Source organism: Phoenix dactylifera, chromosome 6 (genome assembly GCF_051530095.1).
Source record: "Phoenix dactylifera cultivar Ajwa chromosome 6, Ajwa_hap1_PhDact_Kaust_v1.1, whole genome shotgun sequence".
NCBI lineage: Eukaryota > Viridiplantae > Streptophyta > Magnoliopsida > Arecales > Arecaceae > Phoenix > Phoenix dactylifera.
In genome coordinates, this window is record NC_143195.1 from 2633774 (window position 1) to 2658382 (window position 24609).

At 40.7% G+C, this 24609-nt stretch overlaps 2 protein-coding genes across 2 annotated transcripts; one reads left to right on the forward strand and one right to left on the reverse strand.

Annotated features, from left to right (window-relative positions):
- The first annotated feature begins 2842 nt into the window (after positions 1-2842).
- LOC103703810 (large ribosomal subunit protein eL13z-like) lies at positions 2843-7238 on the forward strand. The gene is made up of 5 exons (XM_008786807.5): positions 2843-2979; positions 5283-5401; positions 5623-5756; positions 6550-6708; positions 6785-7238. The coding sequence occupies exons 2-5, from the start codon at positions 5293-5295 to the stop codon at positions 7004-7006; spliced, it is 624 nt and encodes a 207-aa protein (XP_008785029.1). The 5' UTR covers positions 2843-2979; positions 5283-5292; the 3' UTR covers positions 7007-7238.
- Positions 7239-8534: 1296 nt separating this feature from the next.
- LOC103703811 (uncharacterized) lies at positions 8535-13404 on the reverse strand. The gene is made up of 6 exons (XM_008786808.5): positions 12585-13404; positions 11461-11507; positions 11187-11379; positions 9450-9901; positions 9109-9373; positions 8535-8930 (listed from the first exon to the last, which is right to left on the reverse strand). The coding sequence occupies exons 1-4, from the start codon at positions 13365-13367 to the stop codon at positions 9548-9550; spliced, it is 1377 nt and encodes a 458-aa protein (XP_008785030.1). The 5' UTR covers positions 13368-13404; the 3' UTR covers positions 8535-8930; positions 9109-9373; positions 9450-9547.
- Between the last annotated feature and the right edge of the window lie 11205 nt (positions 13405-24609).

A 24609-nucleotide genomic window follows, 5' to 3' on the forward strand; every position in this document is an offset into this window, starting at 1 on the left:
CTTGCTAATATTATGGCATGGCATCTCTTTTGAGATGTAGGTTCATTGAAAGCAAGAGATTTGGAGATCCTAAAAAACCGAAACGACTCTATGATGGCCAGCATCAAATGAAAAGTCACCTTCTAGCGAAGATGTGATCATCCTGCTATTGTGTGCATGCCCGGATGGCTGTTGTTATTGTTACAAAATTCATTTATGCGCAAGCTTGACACTTCTTTTTGAGGGGAATTTTTGTTCCTTCTTCACTTATCTAATTGCTGCCTTTTTATGAGTTTGAAACAGTCAATTTAGGAAATGATGAAGCTGTAGGATAACAATCCTGGACGGATCACACAATACCTCCTTTTCAGTTGTATCCTTTTGAGTTGCATGCTTATCATTCACCTGTTTATTTACAGATATGGCTATATCTGGGTTTGCTTTAAGAAAATTCCCAAAGACAATTTTCTTGCATTTCGATCGTTATGAGAAAATTAACCTACTTGTTTTTTTGGCCTTTGGGAGGGAATTTTTCAAGTATTCTTGCCTAGAACCGGCCGCGAGATTGGATGAATCATAGGGTTCTCCTGAACCCTGCTCAAGTCAAGACAAGCTCAGAACTGGGGAGGAGAAACTAGGATGGTTGATATGGAGATGAAATGAAGATCACAATTTAGCCTGACCCACTGAAAAATATCAAAACCTACCCAATCGTTTTTGATACTGTATTGGTCATGTCTCAGTATGCATTAAGTTTGTGCTACCACGACAAATGAAAGCTGAGATTTCACGTATGTCTCAATATCGGCCATTTGGACGCCTTGCACGCAAAGACACCGCGCGCCCTACCAAGGAGGGCCTAATGAGTCTAAATGAAAGCTTAACTAGGTGAACGGAAGGGCCTCTTTTGAATGATTTTAGACTCTGAAAGATTCATTTGGGACTTTTCAAAAAAAATGAGAGAGAGAGAGAGAGAGAGAGAGAGAGGATGTCTCTAGGTCACATCCAAAATTACGGGCGTCGCTATGATTTTCCCAGAAAAAAAAAAAAAGAAGTGGATGCAATAGTCACCATATAAAAATTATATATAATTTGACAACGATTGCATGGGCAAAAGAGACGAGAGAGAGACGATAGAGAGCAAAAAGCTAGTCATTTATTGTAAAAAAAAAAATTATTAGAAAAAAATTTATTATCAAGACTTGCCGTCTTGATATATTCTGAAATTTTTTTGGCATATCAAATATTAGTACGCCATGCATACTGGATATTAGTATCAAATCTGTATAATATTCTATATTTTATACTATCGGATTCGGATGATACAGCATATTATTCTCATCATTATTAATCCAAAAAAATGAGAGACAACTCATTTTCCAAGTTGTCTTAAGTAGAGCTGTTATAAAAAGTTATTTGTTGTTTGGTAACTACATTCGTAAAGTGTTGTGGTACTTTGTTTTGTGTTTGGTAAACAAACTGAGAAAGTACTTTTGTATGACAAAATTACCATAAAGGACATTGCATAGTATTATACAACAGAACATAATAAAATATAACATAAATTAATACATAAATATACGATATAGTATAATATTATTGTAATATAAAATAATATTATGTTAATATAGCAGAATAGTAATATACTTATTAGAGTAAATTAATATTTGGTAATATAACATAATATTAAATTATTTAACATAACATATTAATGTATTATGATATAATGTAATATATATTATATTTATAGTATAATACAATAATAAAAGTATAAAATATTATAATTATTAGTATAAATTAATTTCTCATAATATAACATAATATTAAATTATTTAAAATAACATATTAATGTATTATAATGTAATGTAATATAATACAATATTTATAGTATAATACAATAATAAAGATATAAAATATTATAATTATTATTATAAATTAATTTTCCATAATATAACATAATATTAAATTATTTAAAATAACATATTAATGTATTATAATGTAATGTAATATAATATAATATTTATAGTATAATACAATAATAAAGGTATAAAATATTGTAATTATTAGTATAAATTAATTTTCCATAATATAGCATAATATTAAATTATTTAACATAACATATTAATGTATTATGATATAATATAATATGATATTATATTTATAGTATAATACAAAAATAAAGGTATAAAATATTATAATTATTAGTATAAAATAATTTTCCATAATAATTTCCCATAATTTTTCATAAAATAATTTTCCGTAGTCCAGGGGCTCTTCTTCGTGGTCCACGCTCGAGGAGGACCTCAGCGTGGGCTGCAAGGTTGATGATAAAAAAAAAAACAATAGATTGATTTTGGAAGGTATGGAAAATGATTAAAAATTTTTTCTTCTAAAATGTAGTTCAAGAGATGCATACAAAAATTGAAAAGAAAAATACCTTTTCTTATGGAAGGGAGTCTGACGGCTAGGGTTCTTGGTTCCAGCAGATTTTTAGGTTTATAAAGGGACAAACTATGTAATTATGTTATTTTAATATGGGTATTTTTGTCAAAAATATAGCTTTTCTAAAAAGCTGAAACAGCTTCCTCTCAAAAGCTCCAAATTGGAGCTTCCTCCCAAAAGCTGCTTTCAGCTTCCTGCAAAAGCTGAAACAGCTTTTTGAAAATTTTATCAAACATAGTTTTTTATCTAAAAGTGCTTTTGGAGGGCCTCCAAAAGCTTCTCAAATAGGCCTTAGAGGGAACAATAGAAAGAGATCATAAAAGAAAAAAAAGAGAGACAAAAGAAGGGAGACAACTCACTTTGGGCCGGCGTTGGATCGCTGCACGACTGGTGCCCAGCCCATTTGTAGCCAGCCCTATCTTCGTTTTAAATGCTAGGGTTTAGAGCGTTCCGTTCTTCCCTCTGGCGGCTTTGGAGAGAGAAGAAGGGAAAACCCTCGCGACCCGGCCGACTGCGGCGTAGCGAGAGCGAGAGAGAGAAAGAGGGTGTTGATTTCCGGTGAGATCTCCGTCTCTTTCGATTCGAAATATCTGTTCTCCTTCTGATGTCTTGGGCTTTTCCTTCGATCTCTAGGCTTTGGAGTACGAATTCGGCATAGCATTCGCTTGTATTTGTCTATGTTATTGTTATTGGTTCTGAGTAAAAGATCTGGATCCCAAGAATGGGAGTTTTTAGACTATTTGGTTTCTTACTTGCGGTAGGGAAAGAAAAGATAGCATTTTGGTTTGCACATATTGCGATTAGAAATCTTGGTTGTGGCATGATTATGTTATCGAATGCTTTATACTGGAAGGTGGATTGTTTTGATTGTGGATAGAGTCATTGTCTTTGAATGAGAAAGACGGCATTTGTTTGTTCTCGTTGAGATCCCAGATTTGGGTTTTGTTGCTCGATGTTTGGAAGGTTGTTTTGGAGATGGATTTATGGCTTCTGCTTGCTGCATGACGAGTCTATTTGCTTAGTCTAGCGACTAAGGGGTCAGCATGACAAACTTATTGTGTGTTTTTTCAAAAAAAAAATCGATTTGTTAGGTTAAATTCATGTTAAAAGATCCGAGAATATTCACATTAATGATCTTTGGATGTATTTGGGAAAATGATTGGAAACCAAAGCTCATTCAGTATTCTCTTGATTTCATTCTGTTTAGCATGATAGGCTCTGAATTGGTCTCTCTGTTTTTTTTTTTGGTTTTTTTTTTTTTTTTTTTTTTTTGGGGGGGGGGGTGGTATTCTCATGGATGTTTTCATCATGAATTTGGGCATTGCTCTCTTTCTAAGCTCCCAAGACGTGGGATGGTCTTAATACTTGCAGATTTTGATTTTTCTTTATGACTAGAGCATATATTAGTCAAATAACGATATAAGAGTAACTAGGTTACATCCTATAATGTAGATTTGCTGCCACTTGAGGACCCTTGTGTCCGAAACCTGAATACTTTAACTGATAATAGGTGAGGGCTATTAGGTAACAATAAATGAGGGAGAATAATTGCTACAAAAAAAAGGGATAAAAATGAGGGAAAATAGTTATGATGGTGCAAACCAACTTTTAGCCTTAAAGTCATATAAAGGTTAAAAATGGTATCCTAGGTGTTTGTTTATTGCTTGTTTCACTATCACAACTTTCAATATATCTCTTACCATTGCTTTTGTCATATGATATGTTGAGTTCAATAAGACATTTTCTTTGATGCATGGCTGGAATTTCCTTTGCTTAAATTGCTTTATAGATCTTCAATCACCCTAGTTCTCTTGTGAAAGAGCTGTTGGGCCTGGTAATCATCAAATATCCTAATAAGCATTGAATATATGGAGTTCTATTCTACCATTATTGAGGCTTTGCATGTCATTGTCATGCCATTGCACTCACGAGTTAATATTTTGTAAGCATATGGACACATTCATTTTGGCTACAGCTATATACTTATTTTGTTTGATTGTTTTCTGCTGTCTAAATTGAAATATAATTTAACCTTCAAAAAAAATGTGTTAGGCTTAACTGCTCTGGGTATAATTTTAAAACTTGGTGTAGTTATCATAGTTTGATGGTGTAATAGAGTAACTAAGGAATCATTAGGTACAAAATCCTTATTCCACTATGCATATTTTGCTAACCTTACACGTGACATGGTTTCCATTGGTGTATAAAGGTTAGGATTACAAATGTGCAACTGTGGGTTTATTTTTGATACCCTTGAAGAATTTATTTACCTTCCTATTTAGGTACACTCGCTATGTCTCTCCCCAATTAGTGCTTATGAAAGATGCAATCAAAACAACTGACAACTTATAAAGTAAGAGTCTATTTATCAGTTCCCACTACCAAATGTGGAACTTAGGGTAAAATTTGAAGATAAAAAAACATAAAGTTCAACTTTGTGACAGACATGAAATAAACATTTTTTCGGATTTAAATTTTTGGCTCATGCTTGTTGGACCCATTCATGCAACAAATAGTGTGATGTTATATAAAGACATATTTCCTTCTTATTCATGGAATTTTTACTATGTTGTGGTGAACCCTTATGATGCCATATGGTGTAAAGTGTGATCCAGATAAGCTGTCCTGTATTTTGATTCCACAATCTGTTCTTTCATTTTTTTAGGAATGATTTGAGTTATGCTGTTGAACTCAATTTCAGATGTTGGATGTTGCATGCTTGTGCGCATTATAATGTTTGGGAATACTGTTGTACTTATTACATTTGCAATTGAACTAAGCATGATATACAATGAGAAAATTCATGGGCATATATCTATATAGTTTGGTTATTCTCGTTAATATTTGTTGTTATTGTTTAGGTGAAGAGTCATGGTTAAACACAACAATGTTGTGCCAAATGGGCACTTCAAGAAGCATTGGCAAAATTATGTGAAGACCTGGTTTAACCAACCGGCTCGCAAGACCAGAAGACGCATTGGTGGGCAACACTCACTATGTTTCTATGTTGTAAATATTTAGAGTGTCCAGTGAGCTAGGCCTTGGGCCAGATATGCCGCCATTCCCCCACCCCTTCCTCTCTCTGTGTGCCTTTTGTTGCTTGTGTGTGATGAAGGCAGGCATATTTATTTATGTATTTTGGGTTTCTCTTTGCTTTTATACATTTCTTATATGTTGTGCGTCACCATATTGTTATTGCAGCTAGACAGAAGAAGGCTGTGAAGATTTTCCCACGTCCTACTGCTGGACCCCTCCGCCCAATTGTTCAATGCCAGACCCTCAAGTACAATATGAAACCTAGGGTAGGCAGGGGTTTTACCCTAGAGGAGCTTAAGGTAATTATCTAGTTTAGTACTTTTTGTTTGTGTTCATTAGTTGTTTGGAAGTTCTTGAGATAGTAATGGATCAAGACGAATGCTGTAAAGAACACTTATCATCCTGATTTTCTACTTCAGTAGTTGAGGGAATGGGGGGGCTGCTTTGCAAGCATAAGGTTAGGCTAGAATTCAAACATTTCAATTGATATGCTTCATACTTTATGAAGTATAATTTTTTACTTTTGACTTAGCGGCTTCAGGAATGGTGGAAGAATGATTTGGAGAGAAAAACAAGCAACTTGTTATGTAGAAATCTTTTTCAAACAGAAGCTAGCCATTTCTTTTTATCAAGAAATGCAGGAAAGGTACCCTATTCTTAGATAAATCAAACAAAGTACTTGTGACTAAACAGTGAATACAGCCATGTTCTTCCACAAGAATTGGTTGAAACCAAACTTGTTTCAATCGTGGCTCAAATTTCTATAGGGCATGTGCATACCTTAATTTACCATGGAGGAGCTAGTTGACAACGACCAGCAGATTCTCTCTCTAGAATATCTGATAAAAGCTTTTTTGCAAAAATTCAGGACTAGTAGAGAAAATTGAAGTCCCTTTGCCCATGCCATTGTAACTATTACATAATCGATCTCTAAAGTCATTGATCCGGTGATTTAATAGTCCTGAGAGCTATTTGTATTTATCTTTGATAATTGGACTAAAGAAAAAAGCGGATGTAAAATATGGATCCTATTAACTCCAATTTCTGACATATAGATTTATGCCTATATTATAAATGAGTTGAATTGTGCAGGCAGCAGGCATTCCAAAAAAGCTAGCACCTACCATTGGAATTGCAGTTGATCACCGCCGGAAGAACCGTTCCCTGGAGGGTCTCCAGGCGAACATCCAAAGACTTAAAACATACAAGGCGAAATTAGTTATCTTCCCAAGACGTGCACGCAAGTTCAAGGTAATCTTCAGATCTGTATGTACCTCTTTTTAAGCGCTTGATATATCCACAAACTCATGCTGGCATTCTGTGTCAGGCTGGCGATTCTGCACCAGAGGAGCTTGCAACCGCAACCCAGGTCCAGGGACCATACATGCCGATCGTTCATGAGAAGCCTTCTGTTGAACTCGTAAAGGTTACCGATGAGATGAAATCCTTCAGGGCCTATGCCAAGCTTCGTGTTGAGCGGATGAACCAGCGCCAGGTGGGTGCCAGGATGAAGAAGGCTGCAGAGGCTGAGAAGGAAGAAAAGAAGTAATCCTGATCTCATTAGGTCTGATTTTGAGTGCTTGCTTATCCTACCGAGGAACTTAAAAGAGGGTGTTAGATGTGCTTGATTTGGATTACTTTTTGGTTTATTATTGTTGTTTCGAACTCGACCATGCGAGTGGTTGGTTATCATTGTCTCAAGTTACAGTGCACTCCAAGAATCTTGCATCATCATCTCCATTGTGAAGTCTCCAAGTAATTCAATCATGCTTGTCTCCTTATAGGTGCCTCCATCTGGTGTATCTGAAACTGAATTTAGAGATGGTGCCAAACCGGCCATATAGACCTGTGCAAAACCTTGTGAAAGTTGTGATTCTCTGCTTATTATGCTTGCATTTTTTGTGGAATAGCTTGAAAATCTTCGAATCCATTACCATGTTGAAGGTCTGAAGTTGCTCTCGGTGTTGGACGATGATTGACCTTCAGCTTCAGGTCCTATGATGGTCAGCAGTTGGAATCTTAAAACATAATGATGAATCGGTGGAATGAAGGTATGGCCTCAATGCTTTGGTTGCCTCAATAGTTTTTTAAAGATACGTATTTAAGGGCAAGCCATCACATTGACAAGGTCATCTATCCTGAGGTTTCTGAATCAAGAATACATCCATACATCAAATCACGCTGGAGTTGAGAACAAATACTGGGCCATTCATTGTTGATCCAGTGCGAATGCTCATTCGAGGACTAGCAATTTGGTAAACGTATGGAAGAGGTTGCGATGCATTGTATTCTAGGAACATCTCATTGGGTGGTAGTAATATATTGGGGCATTGGAAATCCAAAAACAGGGGGACGGAGTAGTCTTCCCTCTTAATCTCTACTGTTACAATGGGAACTCAACGAGTCTTCCCGGTCGACTTCACCTTTATGTGCATCATGTGTCCAAGGCATTACTCAATTCTAACATGATGAGTAATTGATAACTAGGAGAATATCGCTGATAATCCTAGCAAACATCAGTGAGATGGAATCAGCAACATCCATGACATGGCCTCTAAGTAAACTGTCAACCAGCAAATATGTAGGATACTTCAACCATGCATCTTGGATGCAGTTCTGGGTAATTCACTATGCATAAAAGGAAGATAATAGTTAGCAACTTAAAGCTCTGCATACCTGTATTACTCTTGATGGCGGATAGGTCTCATCTTTTCTTTCTTTCTGTTTTTCGGGTACAGTAGGTCTACCTTTAAATTAGCGTAATGTTGGAGGTACCTCAATGATGTCTAACCTCGCCAACATAGAACCTAATCAACTGCGAGAGACGCACACAATAATGCAAACACATAATAGGACGGCAATCGTAAGAGAGTTAACCATATATTCATTTCAGAAGATACGGAAATGAAAACAAACGAGCAGAAAAGAAAGGATGATGGAGAATTTGGGTCCTGATTCAGTTCCTAACCCAAGTTTACCCAAAACTAGTCCCACAGCTTAGCCCACCCTCCTTGGCATTTCATTTCACTAACATTCAAATTTTAAAAACCAGAAAAAAAAAAAAAAAGCTGCCCATATGGCACGAATTATACACCTAAGTTCATTGATGCTTCCCCAAAAAGGTTCAGATAATAAGCAATCATACAATCCATAATAGGCAATCATGTTAGGCACTGGATGCTATAGCCAATTGATAATATTACTAATGGCAATTGTTCTTTGGTGTCATAATCCAACATCATGCTCTGTGCTACAGTCCCAGATTTCGTGGCAAACCTGTGCTGTATGGATTGGTTCGCAGGACAGAGATTGAACCAGCTCTTCTGCCCCATTCCTTGATCCTCGATTTCTTCATTCCTTCAATCCTGTCCCCTTGGGTTTCTTCAGCACATTTCCCTGATTGGACGATTAGCCGTCACAGCTAGTCACAGCCGAATTTCTTCATTCACTTCTTGAGACAACTGCCAGTGTATCTACAAGGTCAGCAGCAAGGTGCAACTTTATAGATTGTAGTAATAGATTTATATCCCAAAGATGGTATAATAAGAGCAGCAACAGCAGATGAGGGAACAGGAAAACATATTGTGTAATGACACAAAACTACATATCAGATTATTAATTTTTGTTAAAGGAAAAAAACATTATACTCACCTTCTATGTCGATGGGTACAGCATATGGGAGACAACCTTCAATGCAGATCAGTGCAAAAATAGAATAGGGTGGTGATTTGCAGAGGCAGGTGAATGTAGGACACAAGCCTCGAGCTATAAAGGCCATAAAACCTAAAAGATGGCAAGCCTTGCATAAATACTTTACATCCAAGGCATGCCTTTACAATGACAGCACTGCCTGATTCCAGTTCCCTGACTTCCCTTATTCTTCACCTATCGTTGGCTTATTCAGCAATCTGTGCCCCTGTTCAAATGTTCCTGATAGTCAGGCGTAAAGAGATGCAAAATTTGAAAACTATGACTGCAAACTCGATGCTCACCTCAATTTTTCCGTTAGCCTGCACATGCGAAGTACATACAGGACACTACATAAGATCGAGCAAGTAGAACCAACAAGAAGATAGTAATAATTGGGATATCATCGGACAAAAGGGTATGGAGATACATGGTAATCCCTTACACGTGATGCACTGTCCCTGGCCAAAATGCCCTCCAAATCACCCATAATTCGGGCTAACCAAATCTCCAAATTCCTTTGTATTTCCTTAAAGTTGTTTCTAACTAAATCCAATGATCTTCTTGTGCTCAACTTGGCCTGTGCTGTTAGCTCATCTCCGAAATTGCTTTTGGTTGTCTCAGTTTGCAGTGTGCTCAGCTTGTGTCTTATTTCTGTAGCCCGATTTTGAAGATGGAATGCCTCTAGCAAAAATTCAGTCTGTCTTTGTGTTCGGAACTCTGGGCTGAGATTTGGATCGCAAGGGTCACTAACTTGCTATACAAGGAGGGGAAAACATCAGATTCATTTCTCCAACTCTCTCCCTTTGACATAAAAAACTAAGATAATGTCCAATACAATGATGTTTATCATGATTACGGCTAAACAGTTGGAAAAAAAAATGCATCCTTGTGCAATCAAGGAAAATATTTATATGGCAGTGCCAACACAAAATAAACTTTTGGAGCTTCCAAGGAATGATTATTACAATTCCAGGGATGTTTTACGATCATTGAAACAAATGATATATTTCCATGAGTTTTCTTGATGCATCTTCATTCGATTAGATCACTGATTTTACCTTAACCCTAAATTCTCAAAATATACCATAAGAGATAGAATTTGGGGATTGGTTTTCATTGTTGATTCCCAATGCATGCCTATATTGAAGACTAGGAGTTTAGCTAAGATGATTAAATTCTTTTTAATTTTATAAGAAGTCACCTCCTTTGATAAAAGGAAAAGAAAAGAAAAAAAAAAATTCATGTTTAAAACTTTTAGTTGACTAGATGTATGATACTGAAATGTTTCTCCACATCTATTGTTGTTTTACTTTCCACCAATATTCTTAATAAGAAAGATTTCCATGCAAATATTCATAAAGCTGACCAAAGTAGTCTGGACAATAATAGGTGGTTATGGTATGGCACCTTGTAAAATTCTTTATCTTGCCCTTGCATTTGTCTTATGACCTCCATTTTGGCAAAAAATGCCTGAGATGAGTACAAACAGACCAAATATACATTTACTTTCATCCATCTCTTTCCTTAATCTGAAAGTGTTAAGAAAATTTTCACTAAGAGTTTATCTAAGATAATAAACGATGATAGCCTTTGAATGAACATTGGAGCATGCATTTTTGCACTTGAGCCTCACAATCATAAAGTAAACTCTATTATTGAAAAGGCAACACCGGTTTATGTTAAAAAGTCATAAGACTCTAGCTCGTACGAAACATTATTACATCATTAAATGTCGGCAAAGATACAAAATTACGTTTGCCTTATGTGTGGTTGTCTGTTTTTTAAAATGGAGCTAGTATTTGCAGTATAGTTAAGTGCCAGAATATAGCAATACGGAAAAACAATATAATCACATGCTTGCCTTATCATTTACGAATATAATATTGGCATCTCAATTTTTCAGCTACAAGAGATTGCCTCAGCAGGTGGAAGTAACAAAAATGATATTTCCTCTTGAAGTATTGAAAGTTTTAAAGGAGAAGATCGTAAAAGCTAAAAGAATAAAAAGAAGAACATGAGGATCAGAGGATAATAATTACCATTCTCCTGCATAAATCATCAATTTTACCAGCAAGAGATTGGTATCTCTTTGCCTGCTTCCTCATCAATGATGAGATCGTGGACAAATCACCCTTCCCGACTTTCTCCAAATTGATTAGTTCTTGTTCCAGTAATTTAAGCTTAGAGGAAACTCCTGCTGATTCACCATCTACTTTCCAAGGGGACTCCCTCCTGAAAATAGCTTTTCAAATGCACTATTAGACTATGAAATTGCTATTATTAAGATTCAATAGATTTAGTTTCTTTACTAACCTTGGTACAAAAGGCTTCATATGGTACATGGAATCAAGGCAATCATTCTGCATATCCCGCATGACCAAAAGCATAAGAAAAACAAATTCATAAGGGATGCCTAAAACATTGTTTTGCTTCTTAAAGCAAATATATAAAATTTCTAAAATTTGCAAGCATGCGTATAATAAGCAAACCATTTTGTCAGGAATGAAAACAAAATTTATAGGTTACTTTACAATAGGAAGCAGCAGTTTGAATGTGAAATGCCAAGGTGATGAGATGAATACCCAAGATTCTGTCAGGGGAGTTGCTCCAATCTGTATGACTCTTTAGTTTATCACTTAATATAGTTATTGATTTCCCTTAGAAGCTTTATTCTGGAGGTGAATAAGTGGCTTAGATGGATTATAGTATAGCCTCAGCGATTTCAATAATTAGCAATATAATACAATTGTGAAACGCACTAAGCTGCTTGAAGCAGGGAATATTTAACTACAGAAAATTGACCACTGCAGGTATTGTCGAGCAGGTCTCACATTTCCAACTCTTCAACTAGTGAAACCACAAATTTTGAAAACCAACCTGCAAAGGCCGAAGGATACTTTACAAGTGATCAAAGAATTTAGGAGGAAAACCCATGAACATTAGGTTACTGCAAACCCCCAAAAAGCCTACTCCATTAACAATTTAGCATGGTGCTACAAATCCATGGTTAAAAAACCAAGATGCCGTAGAAATTAGGGAAATTAGTGGATTCGAATTATAATAAAAATTGAGCAAAAATGAAGTTTTTTTTTCCGGATAAAATATGCTTCACAATGAAGCCAAATTTGGGGGGATAAGTTTTTGTCTTGCCCTGCAACAACTAACATTTTGTGGCCATCCAAATGATAAAGAAGACAATCAAGAGCTGTTCAGCTCACAGTAATCTTGAAACTTTCAAAAGACAATTTGCTGAAGGGACCAAAAAAAAAATCGGAAAAAAAAGATTTTTTTCCCTTTAAAAATTAGTAGTATCAACCTCTAACTACTCTTAAGTCTTCTATACTCTATTAAAAAATTATTAAAAAAAAGAAAATACTTAGCAAATCCAGCGTAAATAATTCAGCATAAAATAAAGAACCAGTATAAACTCTCTTAACCTCCCATCCGGCCGATCTATCCGTCCACGGCTTCCAAGCCGGCGCCGCCGCCGGTGGAGGAAAGAAATCCCGGCCCAAACCGTTCTGCCGCGCATAGAGCGCCACCATCTCATCCAACTCTGAGTTCCTCTCCGAGAAAGAACCATCCGGCACCACCGGATCCAAACCCTCCTCCGAAAACCTAAACTTTCCCCCCATCGCCGAGAAATCCGCGCACAATTCCTCCTCCTCCAAACTCAAATCCTTCTCCTTCTCCGTGAAGTTCCCTCCTCCTTCGGCCTTCCTCGCCATGAAATCCAACATCTCGTCCCTCTCGCTCACCTCTTTCTCAAGCTTTTTAACGAAGGATCTGAGGTCGGCTTCGGTTTTCTCGAGGTCGGCGATGCGAGCTTTGAGTGTGGCGATGTCGTTGTCGGCGGCGGAGAGCTGGTGGACGAGGCGGCGCTCCTCCTGGTGCCAGGCGTGGCGGTGACCGGCGAAGATCTCGGCGACCCGGGCGTTGGCCTTGGCGTCCTCACGGCGGCGCGAGCGGAGCTGGCGGAGCTGGTCCTCCGCCTGGAAGAGCTTCAGGGCGAGGATCCGGTTGCGAGACTGGAGAGAAGGAAGGTACGAGAGGGACGCCCTCGGGAGGAACCCCAAGAAGACCGCGAAGCTGACGCCGAGATAGGAGGAGAGGAGGCGAAATGTCGACGGCAAGGCGCCCTCGCCGGCGGTTTCGACGGCCGTCGCCGACAAGGGGTTCCGCTTTGCGTCTGAGACCGTTTGCGCCGCGGTTGTTGCCATTGTCGCGAGAGAGAGAGAGAGAGGAGTTCGGGAACCCCAACCCATGTGCCGGGAGAGTTATAAATTTCGGCGGACGGTGACAGATTGGACGAGGATTGTATCTTTCGCGCGAAGGAAGGATTTTCCTTCCTTCGCCCGAATTCACCGTTAGATCTAGATATTATTGCTTCGAGATGTGTGCAGGCTGTGAAAGAAATAGTTTGGACTGCTTTGAGAGGTGTAAAAGATACCACCCGAAACATTCTGTAGCGCAAAAGATACCACCCGAACCCGATCAGATTACAGCCACAGCCTTGACGGTGAATACTTTAATTCTAACGTTTTCATCTTCGAATAAAAGAATTTTCTGTGGAAAAAGTATCAATTAATCATCTAATTATGAAATTTTCAGGAAATTATTGCATTTTATAGAAAAACTATTTATCTTAAATTTTGTTGAAATATTGTCTCCCTCTTACTGTACACTCATTTATCCTTTCTCCTTGCCAAATCCAGCATTTCTTCTTTTTTCTTTTTTTTGTTCCCTTTGAGTTAGTAATCCCAGTTGAATAAAGTTTTCATTCAAATCTTAGTAAATTCCAAATCAAAGTTGGAGGACTTTTTGGCTAGAAACAAGGAAATGGATTATTTTGCTTTGATTTTGACTTAAAAAGATAAACCTAATCCTAGAATACTTGAGAATATAAATAAATAGTTATTAAAATTGTATTTGTTGATATCTATAACAAAAAATAATAGAACACTAGTAATAGAACTTTGTTATTTAATTGATATTATTTGTCATGAAAACTGGAATTCAAAAAATATCAGTTTAAACAATGAATATGTTTAATCACTAAAAGGACAACGCATGTATTTTTCATATTTTTGTAAACATGTTATTTGTTTCCATAATAAACTCACTGGAGAAGTCATTACATATGATAATAACATTATATAACATTGATATCATATTTATATAATTTTATAACACTGTATAGCATTATATTGATCATTGCATTGAGATTCAAAGCTTTGATTAGGATATGATGCTTTCTTTTATTTTTAAGAATAGGGAATATGAGTCCTGCCTATCTCGGCAGGGTGACTTAAATTTTTTCCAAAACAGAACAGCAAGATAAAAAAAAAAAAACTTAAAATGGTTTGCATATGCAAGCAGTAGGGTACTAGTACCCAAGACTCGTTTAATTTTCAGAAAAAAATTTTATCTTACTGGAATATATTTTGTAATAAGTTGATTTTTGGATATATGACATTTGAGAAAGTGAATTTTGTATATTTGTTTAACCATAAAAAAATGATATAGAAAGCATATTTTTCAGGACTAGAGTTGCCAGCAGCTTAGATAATGTTTTATATTTTTTTAATATATATAACGGTGACTCACACTGATCTCGCATGAATAGAATACAACTAAAAGAATTAGAAAAAAAAAATTGATGAAGAAAAGAAGGAACAACCTTATGGTTCTCCCACAAGCTTCATCCGAATGCTGGACAATAAAAAAAGCGACCCAGTCAGCAACTATGTTCGTTTTCTAATAGACATGAGCGATCTTAAAAGTACCACAAACTTTTGCTAGTCTGTAGATGCCTACAGCAGTGGTTGTCTATCGCCAGTTTTTTACAAATTTTGAATTCAGTCGATCACTATGGTAAAAAATTTTTCGAAACCAATGTTGTTCACACTTTGCATGCGTCTCACATAAGTGGAGCCTCTCAAGGAGTTCTTGGGTCCGTACAAAAACATTCGTGTCAAAAAAATACGCGGTGTTTTATTTTCCAAAGTGGTCGCCTTCGAGCTGTTGAGGGCATAAAGAACCCAAGGCTGCGGCTTGTGGGGCTTTCATGTTTTTTTTTTTTTCAAGCGCAGGAGATAAGATTGCGATTTTGTTCTTTTTTACGAGAAAATGATGACTCTGGTCACTGACAGAATCACCTTTTCCATCAAATATTATTTTAGGTGCTTGCTCAGATATATGAAATTTTTTTTAAGAAAAAGAAAAGTTGGTTATATTATGAATGTTGGATTTATTGTTTTCAATCTAATAAATTAATAATTTATCAAATATGTTCTTTACAATAATGATATATTTATAAGTATATTAAAGATATGAGCTAATTTACAATTTATTTCTTATAGAGTTAAGTAAAATACTTTTTGAAGGATATTTACCTTTGGCGCGGATCTTGAGCAGAAGAAAAGCAGCATACATACAGGTTAATTAAAAAAAAATTTGAAAATACATTATCAAGTTTAATCTCATTTAGCATTGATTTCATGTGCGGATGCATATGGGCAATAAATAAGTATTCTTTTTTTCTTTTTGTTGATGCCCAAATCCGATCTCATGATCTGAAGATAAGAAGGGTGTTGATCGATCTACTACGGTAGAAAATGAAGCATCGATCTATCATGGAAAGATGCTAATCTGTATACAAAAAGAAGAAAAAAAGCTCGGTTGGAGAGAAAAGAAAGCACGTGTTCAACCATCACTTTTAAGATGGACTTATTGCAAGAAATCTATAAAAAATCGAAAAGGAAAATGTTTCACAAGGAAATATAATTTTTTCTAGAAAACTAGTTATAAACTCTACAAATTTGTCAATTTTCTAATTAAAATGAATAAAATAATTTTATTGATAAATATACTTTATATTAATTTTTCATGTAAGAGTGGATGGAAGAGAAAATGGTACATGTATCTCATAGCATTTTTCATGATTAAAGAGAGTTCTTGAGTGAGATATGCTCCATGAGCCCACTTGTTCATGGACATGAAAAATTCTCTATGCCACACGCTCAGAGGGAAAACAATGCAACTTGCGTAGTTGTTGCCAAAACCTTGATGATAGCTACCTATTAACGAGCCCAAGGAACTTTAAATGTATATGTAATGGATGTCCATCTCTTTGTTATTATCACTATTTAGCCATGATCTTTAATTTAGTTATAGAGATTAGGATTAGATGGAACAAAAACAAAAAAATTGGGTGATCATCCAGGTTCTCTCAACAATAACAATTTTTACCAACAGATGTAGGATTTCTATCCTCACCTTATCTACCTAATTATAGGGTAAAATAAAATTATAATCCTAGATAAAATTATAAGCATCAACGAACTTTGATTTGGATGGATGTAAAATCTTTGGTCTCTTTGGTGTGAGGCAGAGGTTTAAGTCTTAGATCCAACAATATAAATAAGGATAATAAATAATTTACAAAACCACCCTAGTCATAGTATAATAAATATTTACAACAATTAAATGAAGTACTAATTAGTCCACAAAGCATCACACAGAAAAAAAAAACAAAATTATTGGTTGGATCAGGTCCACCAGCTCAGCGGTGGACCATCCGACACCATGTGGATTGATAGGATCTCATTGAAGGAACCACTATATCCTAAATGAATGAAGAAGTTATATCCTATACCACATGCACTACGTTAGTGGTGGACTATAGGAACAAACCGAGATAAGGTGTACACCCGGCAATCAAAGATGAGCGCATGATGCCTAAAGCCATAGAAATCGAAACGTATAATTGGCGTGGTGCACTGCCATATGGTGCAAGATATAATTTTTTGGATAGATGTTAAGACTAGGAGAAATTAAAAATAAGAGATCGGTATGCATGAGCATTTGTTGTGCTTAGCGTTGCTTTTTACATGGGCGTACATCAGATCAGAGCTAATCCATTTTGTGTGCATTGTTGATTCAGTGATATGCACTGTCAATTGTGCACAAAGGTGTAACATTATGAGCATAGAAAATCTTGTGTTGTGATTAAAATTAAAATTAAGTAAGATGGATCAGAGAAGCAAACCAAATTAGAGATAGAAATAAATCTTATGTTTAACGATGGATTTAATCATGCATTCACGTGCAAAGAGTTAACTTAGCAAGCATGGAGAGACAAATGGCAGCCAAATGAAAAACTGAGTCTGAATTTTTTTAAAATCAGAATTTTTTTTAAAATATAGCTAACTACTATTTCTAAAAATATTTTATTTTACCTAATATAAAAAAATAAATGCCCAAACTTGGTCCAGAAAAGGAGCTTTTCCCAGGTTAAGAAAAGGGCATTAAAAAGTTCCTGTCGAAGATGTCTCATTGTTTGGTTCTAAAGTGCAAAAAGTGAGCATCTGGCAAGGGCTCACATCCGAGAGAGAGAGAGAGCCATTTTTATGATTCAAAACTCCATCAAATCAAGGCCTATCTTCCAGGGGGGTTCTGATCAAGGAAAACGTATCACTTTCACATCTTTGGGATTGGGTTCAACAAAAGTAGGGGTTAAAATGCAAAGCCCGGAAGTGGCTTTTTACTTCTGCCACACAAAAAGTGGGCTCATACACTTTTGCCAATTTCTTTTCTCCCAACTAAGATTTTAAGTATCACCTTATCTTTTGTCATCATGACATACCCAATCTAAATCATTATTGATAGTTATAATAGATATAATTGTAATTAACTTTATAAAAAAATACCTAATTTTTTTGAGAAATGCTATGGTGCTTCTAATCAATAGTAGAGGTATGTGATCTCCACTGTTTGTTTTCAAATGATAGACTAACACCACCTCACCATGGGCAAGCTTTGACCCCATCATTTGCTTCTTCCTCTCCATTCCCTACCTTCAACTCCCTCCTTGATGCCCTTTGTAGGTCCTACTGCGTTGAGAAGGCCTCTTCCATCCTCCGAGAGTCTTGAAAAACCAATTTTTACCAAACTCCATCACACCTATATAATATGACAAGGATTAGGGCTATTGCCGGTCAAAATCTGATCGGCAGGTGGATAGACTGACAGGTAAGTTTCTTTGCTCAGTAAAGTTGAAGAAGCATAGTACGGTGTTGGAGTTATTCTGCAACCATAGAATATAATCATCAGGTCGTCAGAACGTATCCAACTAGGGATTCTCCGATGCTTAAGTCAGGTAGAGTTTCGAGAAGAAAAAGAAGAAATAAAAGAGACATAGAAGTTTTAGAATATGATGATAAGAGTTTTCTTCGCTGTACCCGAAGAATACTCGTGTTTGGTATTTATAGAGAAGATGATTTGAATCTGCGTGATTAAGGTTACGAGATTTACAGACGAGTAGTTGAACTCTTTCCATATCCGCCGAGGATATGGAAACCGAGCACTTTCTTTATCTATTGGTCAGTTATGATTTCTTTTTGGATAGATTAACATCGCACCGAGCTATAACCGATCGCTGATTACTCAGAGATTTGATTGGCCGTTAATTTTTTTGGATACATGTCATCGTTTGATTCAGCGGGCTAAGTTATCAGATTAGATTTTAGGGATGGCAAATTCGAATCCTGTCCAAATTTTTTTTTAAAAAAAAATAAAAAACTAGAGACTACATGAAGTTTTTTTTTTTTCTTTTTGCTAAAGCGGATGGATCATATCTGACGAGTACGGATACACCTAATAAAATCAAAAAAACAAAGTACTTCTGAGTACCATAGCAACTGCCCATCTCCAACCAAAAGGGTACTACCGGAATGACTGACTACATAAGTAGCCATCCAGTTCGTAGCCCCGTTAGCTTTATAGAAAACATACTTGACCTGAAAGGCCCCTTCATTTATCACCATTGTCTAAATATTTCGGAGCAAGGGGTGGATGCAATCATTATCCCTAGGGCTCCTTCGGATCTAACTGATGACCGTGGCTGAGCCCACTGTATGAAGTAATTTTTTTCGATGCCTACTCAAGATCAACGGTTAAAATAAATTTTTATTTTTCTAATAAAAAAATTATAAAGAAGCGCCGTAGCGACATCCTTTGTCTATTCTCTGGAGGTGTGCTGCAGTGGTGATGCATGTGGATCCAATCACAGGACAGCTCTGATGATCTGATCATGGAAAAGGCTGTCTCGCTCCATGGAAGTCATGGAAGGTCGCTGTCTTCACGTGTCGGGGAGCAAGACCAGAACTTAAAAAGTGCAAAACGATAATCAGGAGCGTTCTGATAGGACTGCGAGGGTGGGACCCACGCATGACGCGCGGTCCCCACCCCTCGCGAGAAGTCCGTCTCCGGAAATTCGTCGGATTCGTTTGTCCGCTTGGAATCTTTCAGCCGTCACGACGGTTACAACAGTAGCCGGGAACTCGTGATTGGATGGACAAGTGGATCGCCGGGGGAGCAATCCATGGTTTTCATCCCCTTGTTTCGTTGCATGGCAGTGGGTGCAAGCTTTTTTTTTTTTTTTTTCCTTCGTTTTTGATTTAGTTACATGCTTGCATGCGAGTATGGTATAATTTTTTTTCTTGATAAAATGTTATTACATTGCATTGATCTAATGTAAATATATCCATGAGATCAAAAAAAAAAAATATATTGCCCAGCTATGTAGCCCAAAAGAGGAGTAAATTAAAGTTTTTAAAAATATGAAAGTAATAATGCAATGGAATAAATGCTTGATAGGAGGATAATAATTTCATCAACAAACTAGTAGGTAAATATGCAGGAAATAAATGCAAGCAAATTAAGCAATACAAATTTGGGGCTGCCATAGATTTCTGACTCTTTGACAGTCAGGTCAATGAGAGGCTTGAATACTAGGCTCTGATACTACTTGTTGTTCAGCTACCCTGCTAAGAGAAGGTGAATTGGGGTTTCTAAAAAGTTAAAGTAATAATGCAGCGAATAAATGCTTGATGGGAGAATAATAATTTCAGCAACAAATTAGTAAGTAAATATACAGAAAATAAATGCAAACAAATTAAGCAACACAAACATACAAAATTTATAGTGGTTTGGTGCTAACCCTGCACCTCCGTCCACTTTCCAAAATATTCTTCTTGAGAATTTCATCATAATCTTTCTGGAATTACAATCCGATTGTTTTACATAGGCTCACAATCAATCTAGTTGATTTTCACAGCAATCAACCAAAACCTTCATCGATTGTTTTACTCGGATTCACAATTAAGCAAGTTGATTTTTGTTATGGGGGAATTGAGCCGCCATGCCCCACGTGATCGGCACGCGTATCCAGGAAAGCTACAGCTGCCCTATGATCCAGCACTCCGACCCCGAGTCGGACCTCCTCGGCTCCGCAGCCCGACCCCGGGTCGGCTGCCCTATGATCCAGCACTCCGACCCCGAGTCGGACCTCCTCGGCTCCGCAGCCCGACCCCGGGTCGGCTGCCCTATGATCCAGCACTCCGACCTCGAGTCGGACCTCCTCGGCTTCGCAGCCCGACCCCGGGTCGGCTGCCCTATGATCCAGCATTCCGACCCCGAGTCGGAGATCTTTTGATAACGACAGGCTATTCTCCAGAGGCACGCCGCGGCCTCCTGCTCCACTACTCCCTGCAACGGCTGTACCCGATGCTGCCCACGATCTCCTGTATCAACCGTACAAAGCGGAGCTCCACTACGCCCTGCCATGACCGTACCCAGCGCTGCTCCACGACGCCCCGTAACGGCCATGTCAGTGGCCATTCTATCGTGCCCCACGACGACAAACCCCCCTGAGAGACCTCCCAGCCAGATATATGCGGCTGGGGGGAGAAGGGGGGGGTAAGCAATACCTCCCAGAGCACTCTCTCCCACTTGTGATTATCATCTCTCCTCCTCCAATCTCCTCTGACTTGACCGTCGGAGGGCCATCACCACCCTGGTGGTGGTGCAAAGCTTGTTTGCAGGTTCCTTGGCGGAAGGTGGAGCGCAACCAGCACCAACCAAGACAACTCAGGCGGAACCCCGTTCACACCGTCGTGTCAATCGTTCTCGGTTTGGACCACCAGCAACAGTTGGCGCTAGAGGAAGGGCACGAATCTCAGAACGATCGTAATGGCACGGCGAGGTGGTCGCGGAGCTTCCAATGCTTCCGGTCGCGGAGCCTCTCGCGCCTCTGGCCGGGAGGCTGCTGCGTCCCCAACACACTCTCAGCAGCATTCCACCGCTTCTCCTCCCATTCAGACGGTCGAACCTGCTCAGTTCGACCAGCTAGCCCAGCAGGTTCGCACCCTCGCGGAGGCAGTGCAGAATCTGCAGGGTGTGATCTCTCGGGTGCCGCAGCGGGCTCAGGAGCCGCTGCTCCCCGAGCACTCGCCTCTTCCTCACAACCCGCGCTCCTTCCTCTCCCATGGAGAGGAGCGCCGGCGCGGGGAGGATTCTCGAGTGCGGTCCATTCTGCCAGGACCTTCTCATCGGAGCTGCGCGGGGTACGAGAGGCGGACCCGGGCGCGTTCTCAGACACCCCAGTCCTCGAGGGGCCCGCACTCCAGTCGGTCCCCCTCGCGCCGCTCCTTGTCTCCCACCCACCGGTCGCGCTCCCTGGACCGGCGGGTGGACGATCTCCACAGACAGCTCCAGGTCCTGAAGGGCCACTCCAAAGATCCCTTCGCCGACTTGGAAATCTCCTCCCAGCCGGCGCTTGCCTCAAGGATCCTGCGAACCCTAAACCCGCCGGGGTTCAAAATGCCGGCGATCGAACCCTACGACGGGGCGGCGGACCCACGGGACCACGTGGAGAGTTTCAGGACTCTTATGCTCCTCCATGGAGCATCGGATCCTCTCCTCTGCAAGGCCTTCCCGGCGACCCTCCGCGGCCCGGCAAGGGCGTGGTTCGCCGGCCTGGAGGCTAATTCCATCCAGTCCTTCCACCAGTTCACCCGTCTCTTCATCAGCCATTTCGCCGTCAGTAGCCGGCGAAGACTGGTCTCCGACTCCCTCTTCGATGTCCGGCAGAACGAGGGAGAGAGCCTGCGGGATTATCTCACCCGCTTCAACAAGGCAACACTGGAGGTCCGGAATTTGAGCCAGGAGGTGGCTCTCTCAGCCCTGAAGCGAGGCTTCCGGAAGGGCAGACTCACCTTCTCCCTGGACAAACGCCTGCCGCGGAGCTTCCCGAAGCTGTTGTCTCGGGCAAACCAGTATGCAGACGCCGAGGAGGCAGCCTCCCACCGGAACAAGGAGGCCGCCGAGGCCCCTCTAAAGCCTGGGAAGAAAAGGCGAAAAGAGGCACCCCAGAGGAGGAGCCCGACGCCTCAACGCCGGCGCAGAAGCCCGTCACCAGCAAGGAACCACGGCGCCACACGCCCTCGTTCTCCGCACCGACGCTTCAACCGGTACACCCCACTCCTGGCCCTCCGGGCCCAGATCCTCATGGAGGTCAAGGGGCGGGAGGACCTCCCGGTCCCGAGGCAGATGAAGAAGATCCCTGGGAGGAAGCCTTCTCGGGCGTACTGTGAGTACCACCGAGACCACGGCCACGATACCGAAGACTGCTTCCAGCTTCGGGACGAGATCGAGGCTCTCATTCGCCGAGGGCGTCTCGGTCGATATGTAAACGACCGACGTCCCCCCGCAGACCCGCGTCCAGCCGACCCGGCCCCTCAGGAGCCTCGGGAGCAGAATCGACCCGTTGCGGGAGTGATCCACACCATCACTGGGGGCTGCTCTCGGCCCGTGAGGAACGCAGGGGGCTCGGCGGAAGTATCAGGAGTGGCCGTCGCGAAGAGGCAGCGGGTCGGAAATGTAATCACTTTTTGTGATGAAGATGTAAAGGGGGTTCAGACTCCCCACGATGACGCCATGGTGATCTCTCTCACTATGGCGGACTATGATGTAAGGCGTGTTCTTGTGGATAGTGGAAGCTCAGCTGATATTTTGTATTACGAGGCCTTCCAAAAGATGGGCTTTTCCCGACAATTGTTGCACAAAACATCCACCCCCCTCATAGGATTCACTGGAGACGCTATCTCGGCCGAAGGTGTCATCGAGCTGCCTGTGACTGCGGGCATTGCACCCGCAGAAGCCACGGTGCGGCTCGGGTTCTTGGTCGTCCGTGTCTCCTCGGCCTACAACGCTATCCTCGGACGACCCGGACTGAACGCCCTTCGCGCGGTGGTTTCTACCTACCATTTGCTCATGCGGTTCCCCACAGCGGCCGGGATTGGAGAGGTCCGAGGTGACCAGCCGACCGCACGGCAGTGTTTCCTAGCAACTCTCAAAGGGAAGAAGCCCATGGAGGCCCTAAGCGTCGAGTCACTTGACGCCAGAGACGAAGTGGCCTTGCGGCACGGGGAGCCGGCCGAGGGCGTAATCGAAGTTCCCCTCGAAGAAGGCCGCCCGGACCGCACGGTCCGGGTCGGTGCCAACCTCGACTTGGAAGCTCGGCTCCGGTTAGTGGAATTCCTCCGAGCCAATGCAGATGTGTTTGCCTGGTCGGCGGCCGATGTACCTGGGATCGACCCGGAGGTCGTTTCTCACGCCCTCAACGTCGACCCGACCCACCGACCAGTAAAGCAAAAGAAGAGACACTGTGCCCCAGATCGGATCCGGGTGGTCGACCAGGAGGTAGACAAACTCTTGGAGGCAGGTTTCATAAGAGAGGTGAGCTACCCCGAGTGGCTGGCAAACGTCGTACTTGTCCGGAAGGCGAGCGGGAAGTGGAGGATGTGCGTCGACTACACCGACCTGAACAAGGCGTGCCCCAAGGATAGCTTTCCGCTTCCACGGATAGACCAACTGGTCGACGCGACTTCCGGATATCAGCTACTGTCTTTTATGGACGCCTTCTCCGGCTACAACCAAATAATGATGGCTCCACAGGACGAGGAGAAAACTGCCTTCATAACAGACCGGGGGCTGTACTGTTACAAGGTAATGCCCTTCGGTCTGAAGAACGCTGGCGCCACTTACCAGCGCCTCGTCAATAAAATCTTCAAGGAGCAGATCGGCCGAAATATGGAGGTGTACGTGGACGATATGCTGGTAAAAAGCCGCCATGCAGACCAGCACATTGCAGATCTGGAGGAGACTTTCACCACCTTGCGAAAGTTTCGCATGAAGCTAAACCCAGCGAAGTGTGCTTTTGGTGCTTCGGCCGGGAGGTTCCTCGGTTTCATTGTCAACCAGCGCGGGATCGAGGCCAACCCGGACAAGATCAAAGCCATCCAAGATATGTCCCCTCCGACCAAAGTGAAGGAGGTTCAGGAGCTCGCTGGAAGGGTCGCCGCGCTCGGACGATTTGTGGCAAAGTCGGCCGAACGCTGCCAACCATTCTTCAAGGTGTTGAAGCGCCCAAAAGACTTCCTCTGGACGGCCGAATGTCATGCGGCGTTCGACCAGCTCAAGGAGTACATGGCGTCTCCTCCCCTGCTGTCCAAGCCGCAAGAGGGGGAGATGCTCTACCTTTACCTGGCGGTCTCCCCAACCGCAGTCAGCGCAGTACTGGTTCGGGAAGAGGCAAGACTTCAGAAGCCTGTATACTAC

Bases quoted from the DNA above. Each gene is read 5' to 3' on its own strand.
- LOC103703810 (XM_008786807.5), top strand. From the start codon at position 5,293: ATGGTTAAACACAACAATGTTGTGCCAAATGGGCACTTCAAGAAGCAT. The intron at 5,402-5,622 runs GTGGGCAACACT...TTGTTATTGCAG, and splicing joins CAAGACCAGAAGACGCATTG to CTAGACAGAAGAAGGCTGTG. The intron at 5,757-6,549 runs GTAATTATCTAG...TGAATTGTGCAG, and splicing joins TTACCCTAGAGGAGCTTAAG to GCAGCAGGCATTCCAAAAAA.
- LOC103703811 (XM_008786808.5), bottom strand. From the start codon at position 13,367: ATGGCAACAACCGCGGCGCAAACGGTCTCAGACGCAAAGCGGAACCCC. The intron at 11,508-12,584 runs GTTAAGAGAGTT...CGGGATATGCAG, and splicing joins ATAGATCGGCCGGATGGGAG to AATGATTGCCTTGATTCCAT. The intron at 11,380-11,460 runs GTTAGTAAAGAA...AGCTATTTTCAG, and splicing joins ATGAAGCCTTTTGTACCAAG to GAGGGAGTCCCCTTGGAAAG.